At 45.4% G+C, this 15456-nt stretch overlaps 1 protein-coding gene across 1 annotated transcript in view; it reads left to right on the top strand.

The window, feature by feature from the left end:
• PALM2AKAP2 (PALM2 and AKAP2 fusion) overlaps window positions 1-15456 on the top strand; it is a 315866-nt gene that overhangs the window by 54916 nt on the left and 245494 nt on the right. The window contains exon 2 of the mRNA XM_084834726.1: window positions 2333-2413. Within this exon, the coding sequence (XP_084690852.1) occupies window positions 2333-2413 (81 nt within the window). The remainder of the gene's footprint in view (window positions 1-2332; window positions 2414-15456) is intronic.

The following is a 15456-nucleotide window of genomic DNA, read 5'->3' as shown; positions in this document are numbered from 1 at the left end:
GTGAGATCTCATTAATGGTTTGTTTGTTTTTGAATGTCTGTGTTCTGTGATGGAGTTTTAAACCAGAATGTTGTGTCCATTTGAGTATAAATAATAGAGAAGGGGTGTGTATGTGTGTGTGTGTGTGTGTGTGTGTGTGTGTATGTATGTGTATGTGTATGTATGTGTATGTATGTGTGTGTATACACATATATACTCTCCAGGGGGTGTGACGATAGATTCTCCTTGATATTGTTGTGGAGGTGGTCATGATGAGCTCCTGCACTTGAAAATTTATCGCTACACCGCTGCTCCCTACTCAACTTATCTTTTGGAAAGAAATTGTAAGGGTGCAATCCTATAGATTGTGCCCTCAATGGCTGGAAGCCCCCAAACTTGGAGGCTTCCAATCATCCAGTGCAGGGTGGGAGGAGGAGCGGAGGCAATATTTGCCTCCCCGTCCTCCTGCCCTGCAGTTTTTACTAGATGGGCTTTTTTGTCTGTCTAGCAACAGCGCTTCAGGGGGGAGGGAAGGAGGCTGGAGGAGGCTTGGGATAACTCATATCCTGGTCTGTCCAGTCTCCTCCCCTCCCCCACTCACCAGAATGCCCCCTTTTCCCCCTCTCCAAGGTTGATTTTCTGAACTCGGAGGTCAGCCAGCACAGTTCTTTCCATGTCAGCTGCAAGGGGGTGGAGGGGAATCTCCAACTCCCCCTTCCTAGGACAGAGCTCAATCTCTGATCTTAGAGGAGGGGATCCCCACTATTCTATGGCCCCTCACACAATGTCTAGGGGCAGTGGGATTGCTTCCTACGAGGCTTATGCAGCCTTTCCTGCAACTTCTGAAGCCTCTCCCCATAAAGCCCAAAGCTGGTCTTATCCAAAGCACCATGTATCAATGCGGGTAGAACTAAGTAAGCGAACTAAGAAAGCAGTCAGGACAAACATTATTCTGAAACTCCCTCGCCATAGCTCCTAGCAGGTGGATAGCTGTACCAGTGGCAGGAGATATAGGCCTCCCCTTGGAATAGTGGTGTGTGGGGCTGCTTGTTGTGCCCTGAAACAAAAAGACCTCTGTGATGGCCCTGCATAAAGTCTCTTCCTTGCTGTGAAGCAACACTACTGACAGTTGTTGCTCCCTCGGCACAGGAGTCATACATCCCAGCACCTGAGCAAGAGACAGGGAACCCCTTGTACTGCCTCCGGGGAATCAGAAGATCCGAGTCAGATCTTGAATATTTGTGCAGACCACAAAGGAGAGATCCACTGTTCACAAGCTCTCATGGGACGTCATGGGTGACCAGCCAGATGGGCGATTAATAAATTTAATAAATAAATAAATGAAATTACAGCTGTGCATGTCTAAGAAGAAAACCTTCCTAGATTCTAGTCCTGTCCAATAGACAGGATGTTGCTAGTATTGCCGAAGAAGCTTTCCTTTCTAACCAGGTATTCTAGATGCATGGGTGATCACTCCCTCTGTCTGCAGTGTTCAGAGGCGAGTGCCGTTGCTCACATAACCGAAATGGCTGGCTTTGGGAAGAGGGTTTTTACATGCTCCTCAACTTGATAACCCTGTTCACACTGAACCTTGTAGACTAGCATACCCAAAACACAGGAATCCCCTTGGACTGAATAGAGAATAGCAGGAAAGTAAAAAAGGAAAAAGGTTCTACCCTGAAAGGCGGCCTAAAAATCATTGTAAATAAATCAATAAATAAATGTGCTGGACATTCTGGGTAGGATAGGAAAATCAGTGAGACTTTACTTGGGCAGTGGGGCGGGGTCCATAGATAATCTCTCAATTGGCAGTAGGTCTGAGTTCTGTAAACTCATCTTGCTCCTACCTCTGTTTTACCTCTTACATAATCATACACTTTTGCTGGCAGCTTCCTGGGCACTTGTTTGCTCAGTTCAGAACCACCCTTTGTAGTTTAGAAGAGATGCACAGAATTAGGTTTGTCCCTTTAAATTTGGTTGTTAGGTTCTGTGCCTGCCGTTTCCTGCCCCCCCCCTGGGGGGGGGACTCTGCTCTCAGCTGCTGTTCCCATAGCCGAGTCTGAGAAAGAGAGAGGGAGAGATAGGAGGCCAGTCCTTTTCCTCCTCTGTGAACAAGTGGCTAGTCCTTAGCTGACATATTATTTTCATGAAGCCGCTGTTTGCATACCCTCAGACGGTGAGGCAGGTGAAACGCTGGCGCAGATTGATCTGGTGGCTTCGGTACAGAAGGGCTTGGTTTGTGTATCCCTTTTGAAAAATAAAAATAAAAATCTGAACATCCTTGCTCCTTCCAGCCTCTCTATCTCCCTGACAGGCAATTTCTCTTCTCTGTTTTTTTTCACCCTTTACCAAGGAAAAAAGGAAAAGGCAGACAGAAATAGAAGGAAAGAGACAACAGCTGGAGGACCAGATACTTCAACTGCAGCATTTCAAGGTAAGGGCTGAGGAGGGTGGATTGACCAGAGCTGTTTGTTATTAGACATGCAGATCACACATTGGAGAGCTGGAAAGAACCTGCTCCGACATGAGGCAGCCTGCCCTGCTGGAGCCTGTATCTTCCAGCTAATCAGATCCTTCTTGGGTCTCTCTTCTGTGTGTGTGATTCTCAGTTACAGTAGCATGTTGCTGGAAAGGAGGGAGCTGAATCAAGGTTGGCAACAGGGGGGCATATATAGCATGCATCGGTATTGCTGCAAATTTTATTATCCATTCCATCCCCATGAAATGCAATGGATGGGGATTTGGGTGTGTTTGCTGCATTGCTTAAATGGGTATTTTTCTCTCTCTCCCCTGGCTACACAGTTGCTTAGGCTTTTCTGTCTCTTATTACCATAGCATTTAATCTCTATGTTATGTGTGTGTGTTGGTGTGTGTTTCTGAGCATAATCTTGCATACCTATTGAACTAAAATATCCATTCAGTACTATGCAGATTAGACAGCAGTCTAATCTGTGTTTATATACGTAGATTAGGGGTTGAAAACATTGCATGCTGTGTAGTATATAGTGGCATATGTATCAGTTTGTACGTACCAACATGCCTTGCTTACCTGGACCTCACCAATCCAGGTTTTCCTGAACATCAGTTACACCTTGGGGAGGGGCCCCAGCTCCTTTGCATGCAGAAGGTCCTGGATTCGATTGCTGGCATTGCCAGTTCAAAGGATCCATTGGCGGGTGATAAGAAAGATTTCTGCCCAAGACCTTGGAGGTCTGTTGCTAGAGCAGACAGATAGTCTGACTGACTCAATAAAGGGGAGCTTCCTGTGTTTACTTACACACACATGCTCCAGTATATACCTCTGTGGACACCTTTCTATTGAAAACAAACTGATCCTGATATGGGAGTTTGATACAGTGATCTTGTTGAAAGCTAAGCGAGTTTCAGCCTGCCCAGTGTCTGGGCGGGAGACTTCCTGGGAGCACCACGCAAACTGCTGTGAGCTTCCCCAAGGAAACGTAGGGTCGAAGTGTAAATAAATGAATGAATAGGTGTCACATACACATACAAAGAGAGCAAGAGGCTTGTGCAAAGCTTATATGGGATATGTCTTAATGTATGTAGAAGATAATCAAAGCTGTTTGTATTCTGGGCTAAAAAATATTAATGTTGACCTAAAGCAATCCACATTCTGCATCAAGGGATGCCAAATTACATTACCTGCATGAATCATGGAAATTAGGAATATTTTCACACTTGCCTTTTTCAGCATTCATTCTTCAGGTTTGGCTATTTTACTGGTTATGGAAAGGGTTGTACTGGTTCTGCTTGTGTCATGGCAGGCTTAGAGGACACACCAGTCAGGAAGCTAGTTTAGGGAGAAATCCTATGGCCGCTAGTCAGCAGCTAGACAGCCATAGGATATCTGTTTTTCCAGGAACTGACCTCGGAGCCTGCACTCCGAGGTCAGTTCCTGGAGAACCGACCTTCCCCCCCTTCTGTGCTGCCTCACAGGCAGCGTGGAACAGCCCCACTCTCCCCGCCCAGAAGAGGAGCGCGGAGCAGCCAAAATGGGGCATTCCGGGGTGGGGAAGGCGGAAATGCCGATACAACACAATCTATGTGTTGTCCGGCAGCCTCCTCCCCCACTTTACCTTCCCACCGCTAGACAGCTGAAATTGGCTGTTTAGCCACAAATGCAGGGCAGGAGAAGCACGGAAGGAACGATCCCCTCTGTGCTTCTCCTGTCCTACATTGGATAGGCGGTCGCCTCTGAGGTCGGAGGCGGACGCCTATCCCCTAGGACTGCGCCCTTATTGTCGCTCTCAAACAAGAACAGAACAGCAACAGGAAACTTCTGACTCTACCGAGGACAAAAGTCTACTGCCGCCTAGTGACTAAACTACATCATGATGCTATCCACACAGCTTGCCATGGATTGGGCCAAGGTGCTATACAGCGCATTGTAAATCTGTCCTTGACCACTAGGAGTCTTAAACGGTGTTGAAGGTAGCTTGAGAAAGTCATCAACTCCTGCGGTGTACACACTCCTCTCTTGTCCCACTGATATCAGTGTTTTGTCACAATAAAAAAATCTACTAAACCACAAGTGAAGGTGGGATACATCCCACAGATAACAATTCCTCTTTCAAACCACCTTCAGCTCCCTGAAAATGACTGCCTGTCTCCAGCTTCATTTGCCGATTTCTCAGCCTTGTGAGATTTCAACAGACATTCTCCAATACGTTTAGATATATCTCTGTAGTCATAAGGGCTAGAAACTTGCTTGCTTAAAAATAAAGACAAGCAGAGATTTTACCACATTCTGAGCTCTTTCTGGACTTCTGTAGAATGATGTAATACTTAGCATGTGTATAGCTGTTCAAAGTTCTTACATACATAGCCCCACTCCAGTCTTTACAACAATCTTGTAAGGTAGGTCCATATTATCTCCATGTTTCAGATATGGGGGGTGAGACTGACTTGCCCAAGGCCACTTAGGGAGTTTATGACAGGAACAATAATCAAACCAAAGACTTAATGCTCCATAGTTCAGCCTTTGCACACTACACTTGGTATTAGCTTAGCTAGTACATGACACTAGATGTCCCTTGCAAAGGCCAGAGTTCAGGTAGTCTTGCAAAGGGAGTTGTTATCCTGTATCTCTAAATTTCCATTTTTCATACCATATTCTGTATTTACTGGCTGCCTTTGTTGTTGCTACTTTGTTTTTTGCTTTTTAAAGTAGGTGTAATGCATTTAAGTTGGAGTAATTGATTACAGACTAAGCAAATGCTCTCTCACTGTCACCATAGGTCTCCTGGTGACATATATTGACTCCTGTGTTATCAGGAGCTCACATGATTGCATTTCTGTGGTGGTACAACAGGATTTGCCATTTTTCTCAGACTACTGTGAGACCCAGGAGATTTTTTCTTTCTTTCTGGCTTCCACTTCCTAATGCAAAATACAAGGGCACACAAGCCCCTGCTCTATGGCTGAGACGATAACTTACATCTTGGTTGCTTATTTGCATGTTACGTTGCAAGCTGGGTGCCTTGCTTGTTGTTGTGTTTTGGTTCTTGCCAAGCAGGCTGGCTTATAGCTGTCTATGAAATTCTTTTGTCTGGCCGTCTCGGTGCAGTAGATTCCCACCAACCACGTGAGCATATACAAAAGGATGGATTTGTGCACACATTGCTAGTTATAACCATGAATGTGGGCATCATTTAGGGGAAATGAGGAAGGGAATATCATTAGGTCAGATCTGCTGCAGATCTAATTTGGCACCGCTGCTTTAACTTTAATGGACATTTGCCAAGTCACATCACCGGCTGAGAGATGTTTTGTGCTTTATGTGGTAGCTGGGGTGTTTGCCGCGGCATAAACACAAACCGTGAAGTGGAGGTGTGCGTCTCCAGATGCAAAGCAAATCATGTTGCACTGGAGAATGCTGGCAAATTGTCTCTCTTCCTCTTCACATTTTGCTTAGCTTCCTTGGCTGCACCAAGGCTGCCTCCTCAAAGTTATTCTCATTTCCAGGACAAAAACGATCCTGAACCTGGGTCCTGAGGAATGTCAGGGAGGGGTTCAGCCTGTGCACTCTTACTGAGATGTGGTTAAAGGAGGGAAATGACAAAGACCTGCCAAACTCTGCAGTTGCCTTCTGAAGGAGGGTGGCTGCTTACACATCAACAAAAAAGAGGACAAAAGAGGACCCCGATTTGCATAAAATGTGCATGTGCACATGTGGCAGGTATTGGCGCAGATTTAGAAATCATGAATTTAAATTCAAATATGATGCATCTCACCGTAGTGGAGAAGACTGTGACCAGGTGAACCTGTGGGCCTGCTCAGTCAGCTGTGGTTCAATAGATGGGCTAACTGTAGATGGGCAACTTCAAGGCCCCTGGTGATGTCCCTGCTTACAGTTCTTTATCTTTAAACTCAATGTGGACTGGGTAGCCCTTCACATCCAGAATGCCTTCAATTTGAGAACAGTCCTCTGACAGCCCTGCAAATGGAGGACTGTCCCTTGTAAATTAGTACACATAGCCACCCTATAATCTAAACACTTCATTGGTCAAAGCACGTCATGTGGTGAGGCCTGTCCAGTATAAGAGCTTCTGAGTGAGGCCTGCTTCTCTGGTCCGAACAACAGTTTTCAGCTTGATTTCGCTCACTGTCATGGTGTTTCCCTGTGCCTTGTTCAATCTTCGGACATCACTTTGAATATTTTGATCAATAGTAAAAGGGCACATAAGCCTTGTTTGGGCTAAGACCTTGCCACCCCACCACACTCTAGGGCAAGGGTGCTGAACCTCAAGCCTGGAGTCCCAGTCTGTTCCTCTGATGTTCCCCAGAACCCCGTGCACGCTTCCCCACATCACAAGGTAGTTTCCATTGCCCCTGAGCACTGATCGTTTGGTGACTTCCAGATTCTGCACAGTTTTTTCACCATTCTGAAAGGCTGAAATGCCACCCCTAAGGCTTAGTTACTGGCATTAAGAGCTTTAAGCTAAAAGATGCTGTTATTGGGGGGGGCACCCCCTTTGTCTTTCGCCCTGCCAGTCACTGGAATGCGGCCCCCGAGTGCTTTTCCGAAATAGAATTTGGCCCTCAGGCTGAAAGAGATTCAGCCCCCCAGCTCTCAGGAATAGGTAGCCAAATCATTGTGCATGTTTGTGGTATGCCTAGGCAAGAGTAGGTGGACCCCTGGTGCTGGCAATAGCACAGAGTCAGGCCTACATTCCTCTTAGTTTCTTCAGCTCAGCACTGTTCACCCAGCTGACTTAGAGACAAAATATTTGCTACAGTGCACACTGTATAAGACTTAGGACTTGACTGGTGAGTGGGCAAACTCACCAGTGCTGGCAACACAGTTCTTTGAAAAGTCAGCTGCTCATGGCTGCCATTTTTTTTTCCTCCCAGAATTCCCCAATGGGAGGGCAGGAAACATTGTCTTCACTCCACTTGGCTTCATGATGAGGCCTTGTGACATCAGATTACCATGAAGTCAATTGCTTTCACTCTAGGGAATCCCAGGAAGCTGAAAAATTGTGACTGCCGGCTGCTGAGATTTTGGAGAGAGCCAAGACCTCAAAAGAGCAATAGTAGCAAAAATAGTAAGCCAGGGAACCACCACCCCCAACACACACACACACACACACGCACACCAGGAGCTCCATCACACGGGTGGAGAATTCCACATCAATGCCGGTTCTTTCCCCATCCGGTATCATTGCAGGACTGGGTCGTTTTCTTTAGATGGCTGTCCCCGTCAGGTTATTTTTTTTTCTTTCCTTCTCACAGGGGTGGTGATGCCATTCAGGGTATAGTGATAATTCCTCCCTGGTTCCTGCCCCTTTCCCTCCCCTTGCATGTTACTGGTAGATGGGGACTGACACGGTATAAGTCTGCAACCCTCAGCGCACTTACTTGGGAGTAAGCCCCATTGAACTTAATGGGGTGCTCTGAATCAACAAAGGATGTTGCTTGTGAGCTTGGTGGGGTGGGGGATCAGATCTGTCTCCCTTCATTGCAGGGAGGCATTTTACCCTCTTCTCCCTCCAATCAAGAAATGTGCTCAGACCTTTACATGGCAGACATGTGGTTTGAGAGCAATGCACTTCTTTGATGCCATCTGGTGCTGCTGTCGCCGAGCAGGCAGTGCGGTGCGCTGCCCTGCGGCCAGGATTTGGGCAGTTTGGCAGGGGGGGGTGCCTTGAAGCAAAGGGGAAAATCGCCAGCGGGGGGAGGGCTGGGCGCAGATTTTTCCTTCCTCAGCAAGACTTGAGCAGAGGCAGGAGCCGCCCTCAAACCATGCACCCTCCCCTCCTTGCAAGGAAGGGAGGGCTGATCTACATTGCGCCCGCCATCGCGATGAATTCAGTGTCCCGTCAGGTTAAACGCTCTTACATTAAAACGTGACTATCCACACTCACCCATTTTCGCCGTTGCGGTGCTTCATCGAATGCACGAGCTCGATTCACACTCGAGCGCTGTGTTGTTTTCCTGCTGTTTTCCTGCTGTTTCCTTGCGCACGCTTGTCTGATCTCGGTAGGGATGTCAAAGAATTCTGCCACGGACTCCAGTGAGCTTCACATCTTTGAATCTTCGAACCTGAATTAGAGAAAAAAAACATTGCGGAGAAGCCACGATTCTTCGAAGATAACGCCTTAATTAAAAAACAAAAGTCCGGAGCGGGGGATAGGAGGGGGTAAAACTTAATCTCATTTGAAGGGATAGAACAACCCCCTGCTCAATGCAGGAAGCCTGATTCCAAGGCTCCACGGTCGTCCATCCAACTACTGACCAGGGCTGACCCTGCTTAGCTTCCGAGATCAGACAAGCGCACACACATCCAGCCCTTTGCTTGTTGCTGAGGAAACGAGGACTGCTGAGGAAGCTATGCGATCAGTAGCCGGAAGATGACATGGGGCCGTTGAGAGCTGTGATTGGACAGGAGGGAAATACAAACACCACCGTATATGGACAGGCCGGGGAGGGGACTACGACCAGATACGGTAGCAAAGGCGGAAAATCAGAGCACATTAAGAGGAAATACTGGGATATTAGGGTATTGAAAGCGGGAGGATGGTAGCAGGAAATTCCGGTTCCAGTTCGAGGCGGATACTGCGTAGTGTGAAAGACGGGCGGTGAAACCTCATTGGAAGCGGAAAAAAACCCGTAAATGTAGATCGGCCCAGAGAGAGCACAAGCCCTTGTGCCTGTCAAATCTTTTCAGTCTCCGTCCATGCAACCCTGCTCAGGACACGCCCCGCAGCTCATTCTCAATGCCTTTGTCATCCTGACCGTGCCCCCAACAACTGAAAACAAATCTCCAAAGCCAGTTTCTTCTGCTATTGGAGAATTTCATGAGGAGGTTATGGCACTCCTGTTCTGTGCGCTGGAAAAAATACCACATTTTTGCATTTGGGGAAAACACAGGATAGGCTGGGGAAAATGGCGGGAGACACCCTGAAGGGTAATGGCTTCATCTAAAGAGCCCGCACACTTCCATGACAGAGCCATCTCAATAGCAGGATAAAAGCTCCATGTGAATAAGCCCCAGAGCTCCCAAATTTTGGACAAAGCTTCTTTCCAAAGAATGCTTGGCTCAGCCCCAGGCACTCTGTCCAAAAAAAAAAGTTAGCCACTAGTACACTAGGGGAATTATCCACCCACATAATAGCTTCGTAGCCCCAAGCATAGTAATTAAATTGAGAAAAACACTTAGGGGAGAACACAAAGCTTCAGAAATATGAGTTATTTTGTTTCTTTGTTTATAAGGGCATTTCTGTCCCACCATCCTGTTTTTGAAAATGTGTCCAAGACAACTAACAATCTCATTAAATTTTCTTACAAAAGAAAAACAGATGGGACAGCAGATAAAACAGTACATAAAAACAATAAGAGATCATCCATTTCTGAGCAAATTAAACACCTGTCAGCATAAAAATGTCTTTAAAATGTAGCAAAATATATAGCTGGAGTCTCCCAAATAAAGTTGGGTCAAATACCTACACACACACCCTTTCATGGAGGCATTTCTCCTGTGAAAATGAAAGTGGATATTTAACAACAACTTTCAGAGGTGGATGAATTCTAAGAATTTTCATGGGAGTGGCCTTGTCTTTAAGACAAGGTGTGGGGGGGTCCTTTCTTTTTTTTTCTTTACAAAAAAGAGATGGAGGAAAGGGGGACAGGAACCTTCATCCACCTCTTCTTTAAAAGTACCCTCCCCTACAAAAAATGTTGTTAGGAATTGGCCCATCCCCAAAGATTATGACATCCCTCTATCCACATTTACAAAAATCCCTGTAGCAAATACCTTGGCCCAGCACTACTGACAAATGAGATTTGGGTTAGCATGAAAGTCTAGACATGTAGAGTGGCAAAGGCTGTAGATGTATACAGATGTATTTACTGAGATGTATAGCCATGATTTTCAGACTTTTAACCTTCAGAGAACCCTTTCCAGATTGCCTTGTCTGCCAAGGAATTCTTACACATTTGGCACTGACTCTGCCTGCATGTTGCAAAGAATTCTGGGTCACATACAGGTCCTGGGGAATAATTGCCTCATGTGAACTCACAATGTGATTTAAAACTGATCTGGTGATGGTGGGCAAGTTGACTTTTAGGGAAAGCTATTACTGATCTTCTCACTTAGTATACGCTTCTGAGGAATGCCCTGATTTACCAGAATACAGGTTGGAAAAACTATTGGTGCCTAGAATGCTTGATCATTTGAAAGAGCCCTGGGAGATCAGTCAAAAGAATCCCTGAAAGGAATCCAATGGACGTATGATGTTGTGGACCAACCTGTTACAATGTCAGTGTGATCCTATAGATCGGCCTTCCCTGGCACCCTCCAGATGTTTTTCACGAACTCCCACCAGCACCAACCAGCATCGCCAATAGTCAGGAATGCTGGGATTTGTAGTCTAAAACTTCTGGAGGGCATCAGGTTGGGGAAGGTTGCTGTAGATTACACCCAATTCAGTTCAATAGGGTTTCATAGGATTGCAGCCTGAGTTTTGAAGACATTCTGGAAATTCATTTCCCCCTTCTGAGTATTTCTACATATGGGTGTATTTTTATAATTGACTCAGTGGGACAAGCCCTGCTCTGGTGGGGTCCTATGGCTATAACAGCTAGGTTGAGTTAGGAGTGTTTCCCCCCGCAATTGTAGCAGTATTTTAGCAGTTAATTTTAATCTGGGATGCTATTACATATTCTCAATATGCTCAATTAAATAAATTTGAGAGACTAATGAGGGTTTTGAATATTTGAATAAAGGGTGTGCACATGATGGCAGATACACAGTGGCATCCAAATGTTTGGGCTGGGTTACCCGCAGCTCTAAAACAGAATAATAGAATCATAGAATAGTATGACCCCACCTCCCTTTCTGTTCCTCCTGTTCTTTTTGAACAAGTTATATCCTTCAATTGCTGTATTCCAGTCATGAGAGTCATCCCACCAAATCTCAGTTACACCTATCAAGTCATAATTTCCCTCTTGTTTTAAGAGTTCAAGTTCATTCTGTTTGTTTCCCATACTCTGGGCATTGGTATATAGACATCGAAGACCATGTGCTTCATAGTCTGGCTTTCTTCTTACATGTTTGTGAAGACTATGATTGGGCGCTATTAGAGCTGTTCTCTCCGTTGTGGTGCATGAGCCTTCATCCATTGTTACCCCCAACTTTACATCTCCCTTTCCCATAAGATTCAGTTTAAAGCCCTCCTGATGAAGTTTTTCATGCTGTGACCAAACACATTCTTCCCAGCCTTTGTGAGGTGCAACTAGGGATGTCAGAGAATTCCACCACGGATCTCGGTAAGGCCGAACGCCAGTGCATTCAGCCCTCCAAAATCCGTGGCAGAACGAAGCCCCCCACCCCCCCGCCCCGCAAAATGGGCCTGGAATGGAGCACCTACCTGCTGCCATCCGTGCTGCATTGCGAATGACGGCTGCGTCTGCGGCTGCCATTTGCTTCTTCCATATAGCCGTGATAGGCTACATAAATACTTACATAGCCTATCACAGCTAACCCAGGGACGCCATTGGCTACGGCGGCCGCCATTTGCATTTGCCGCTTTTTTTGGTGGATTTTTTGCCATGATAGGCTACGTAAATATTTACGTAGCCTATCACGACAAAATACAGGGACGCAAATGGCGGCGGCTACGGCAGCCGCAATTTGCGTCCCTGCAGGCTGCCCAGCAGCCAGATGTCCGGCTGCAGGTGGCCCAGCCAGTGGCTCCATGGAATTTCCACGGAGCGGAGCCGGCTGGAGAGAATTTCGGGGGGGAGGGACAGAGTGCCTCCCCCCCACCGCGAATGTCACTCCTCGAAAAGGTAAGTGACTTTCGTACATCCCTAGGTGCAACCCATCCCTTGCCAACAGTCCATCTTCCAGAAAGTATAGCCCATGGTCCCAGAATCCAAATCTCTTGCGCTGGCACCACCTTCATAGCCAGTCATTCACCTGGAGTATTTTTCTTTCCCTTTCTATCCCTCTTCTAACTACTGGAAGGATGGATGAGAAAACTATCTGGGCCCCAAAGTTCTTCAGTTTCCTTCCCAAAGCTTCAAAGTCTGACGTGATTTCTTCGTAGCTCCGCTTGGCGGTATCATTTGTTCCCACCTGGATGAGAAGAAAGGGATACCTGTCAGTGGGTTCACATCTCTCTTTGGGTGCATACATAACAGTTCTTTTTGGTTTGTTTCACTGTGCCTCATCACCAAGAAATGCCTAGGATGGAAGGGAACATCTCCTAGTTGGTATTAATATTAGAAGTTGTTCCAGACCACTTCTAGGAAAATTTGAAAATTTGCTATAACTGCTATTAAGTAAAGACATGACGATATAGAATGTTTTAATACTTACCCCGCAAAGCATTTGCTAAAAGGTATTACCTATAAAAGAATGCAAAGGGAAGAAATGCATAGAAGGGCATGTGTGTGGCCAACTGTTGTTGGCTTTTTTGCTAACTTCTATTCATGAGTTTCCGAGGCCATGCAATTATGGGTGCTGTGGCCCCCTTCTTCCCATCATAACTGCTGCACGCTCCTGCTCTCTCACCTTATAAGGCCAGTTATGTCAGACAGAGGGGCATTTATAGGAAAAATCAGGAAAGTTCTTAAAGGTATTATACAAAAATATACTGATAATGGAAGATGAGGAATAACAGAAGATGAGGAATGATTTTTGGATTTTAACTTCTGCTCTGCCGCATTTTTTTTTATTTTTTTATTTTTTTTGCTATTTCGATTAGCTTTATTTATTTACATCATTTGTATACCACCCATCAGCCAAAAAGAAAAAAAAATCCTCTAGGCAGTTCATAGCGAACATTAAAGACACAAAATACGAAACATATACACACCTTGCCTTTCCTCTTGGGAGCTCAATCAACACAAGTAATAAATTAACAATAAAAAGCATCTTTACAATGTAAAACAAAGCCTCAGTAAACATTAAAACACAAAACCAGCAGTGGATGATAAAACGTACAACAAATATTTAGAATATTCAAAAGACAGGGACAGATTCATGTTAAAAATTAGATATTAGATGCTTCCCTAAAAGGAAGGGCTTCCACCAGCTCCCACAAGGTCATTCATGAGGAAGTGAGATGGGCCTCCCTTGGAAGGGAGTTCCAGAGTCTAGGTGCATTCTCTGAAAAGGCCATCTCCCTAGTCCGACTAAGTGTATCTCTGGGATTATTGGGACACACAAGAGGGCCTCTAGCAATGATCTTAAAAGGCAGGCTCATATGGGTGAAGGTGCCCTTCAGATCTGAAACAGAACAGAACAACATCAGTATAAACCCAAGATAAAAACCAGCAAAAGACAGTACCAAAAGTGCAAGATTTTAAAAAGCACTAAAACACATTGGGCCAGTTCCCATGTAACGAGAGGCCACCCTCAATCCTAAAACAGCTCATGGGTTCTGGGTGGCTTGTCAAGCACCCCAACAACCCAGCCTTGCCAGGTTCGCACGTAACAACAAGCTATGGCGTGCTGCTGCCATGGTTCAAATATTCAAAATGGCAGCCGCTGCCACAACAAAAAGCCCCCCAGCTAAATTCCACCGTGGTGGCTTTTTGTAACGTGCAAACCAGGTCAATGACCATGTGGTTGAAAAGCCTGGGTAACTCAGAACCTTTTCACCTGGTACTGAAAAGTCCACAATGTAGGTATGTAGGTGTCAGGTGAGCCTGAGCCTAGCTGGGGAGGCCGCTCAACCATCAGGGCACCAGCACGGAAAAGGCCGTCCCCTACTACTTTTGCTTTTGAGGTTATAAACTGTGTGTGGCTCTTCTTATACTTGTTTTTTTTATGATCTTTATGCATGATCTTTGGATCCAAAAGGCTGGATATAAATTAAATGAATACTTTTATCCTATATGTATTTGCTTTAAAATATTTGTATGCTGTCCCTCTTGTACTCAAGGTGGCTCAGGACACAACAGGGTGCTTTACAGTTGGAATGGGAGGAGATTACAATTAATTTGAAAGCAGGATTTCATAGAATAGTAGTAGGGTTGGAAGCGGACTATAAAACCATCGAGTCCAACATTTATTCACTGTTGATTAATCTAGGTTCAGTGAAGTGACACATGAACCAAATATTTATTTATTTAGAACATTTTTAATCTGCCCAATAACTAATGTTCTCTGGGCAGATTACAACTAAAGATGTTGGAGAAATCCACAACAGAAAAAAATGGGTTTGGATTTCTATGAATCCATTTGCGGATTCCACAGCAGACCAGCTTTTCCCAAGTTGCACGGATTCTGTGGACTTGCTGACCAGTTTTTTTTTTATTTTCTGGAATTTTACACAAATTTAGCTGTAGAAAAATACATAAAATAAAATAAAACAGTAGCCAGAAATGCCCCCATGGGCTAAAGCATGAAAATGTGCATGGGGGAGATTTGCTCATTTTCTGAAATGCAAATTTGCGCAAATTTGGGAAATTGAAGAAAATCCGATTCATCAATGAGTGGACAATGAAATGAAAGGCACGTGACAATCTGAGAAATGTAGATAGAACACATTTTACAAAATCCGTACATCCCTAATTACAACCAGTTAATGGCCTAACGGGGACAGGGGAGGGGGGAAGCTCATGTGTCCTACTTTACAGAGGACAGTCCTCTATCTGAAGGTGTCCTCTATTTGAAGGGCTGTCCAGTCCAAGTCTGGATTAAAGATAAAGAACCATCAGAAGGGAGAGAAGCAGAAGCCTTGAAATTGCCCATCCACAGTTAGCACCTGGACAGCAGAATAAGCAGGCACACAGGTCACCTGGTCACAGTCTTTCTCACTGGGGCAGTTCACACATAATAAGCCACCCTGCAAACAAACCACAGTAGCTTGTTTGAACCATTGTTAACCCATGATGCTGCTATCAGACAATCAGGCTCTACTCTCTTTGCCATGGTTTAGGGTCTCCTGCCTACTCCCAGCATATATCCCAGTGTCCTTTGTGGCACAACTTTTTTTAAACAGTACA

This window comes from Heloderma suspectum, chromosome 2 (genome assembly GCF_057233095.1).
Source record: "Heloderma suspectum isolate Gila_16-S chromosome 2, 16-S_ref, whole genome shotgun sequence".
Lineage (NCBI taxonomy): Eukaryota > Metazoa > Chordata > Lepidosauria > Squamata > Helodermatidae > Heloderma > Heloderma suspectum.
Note: the sequence above shows the minus strand (reverse complement) of the source record. Positions and strands in the feature narration are given on the sequence as shown.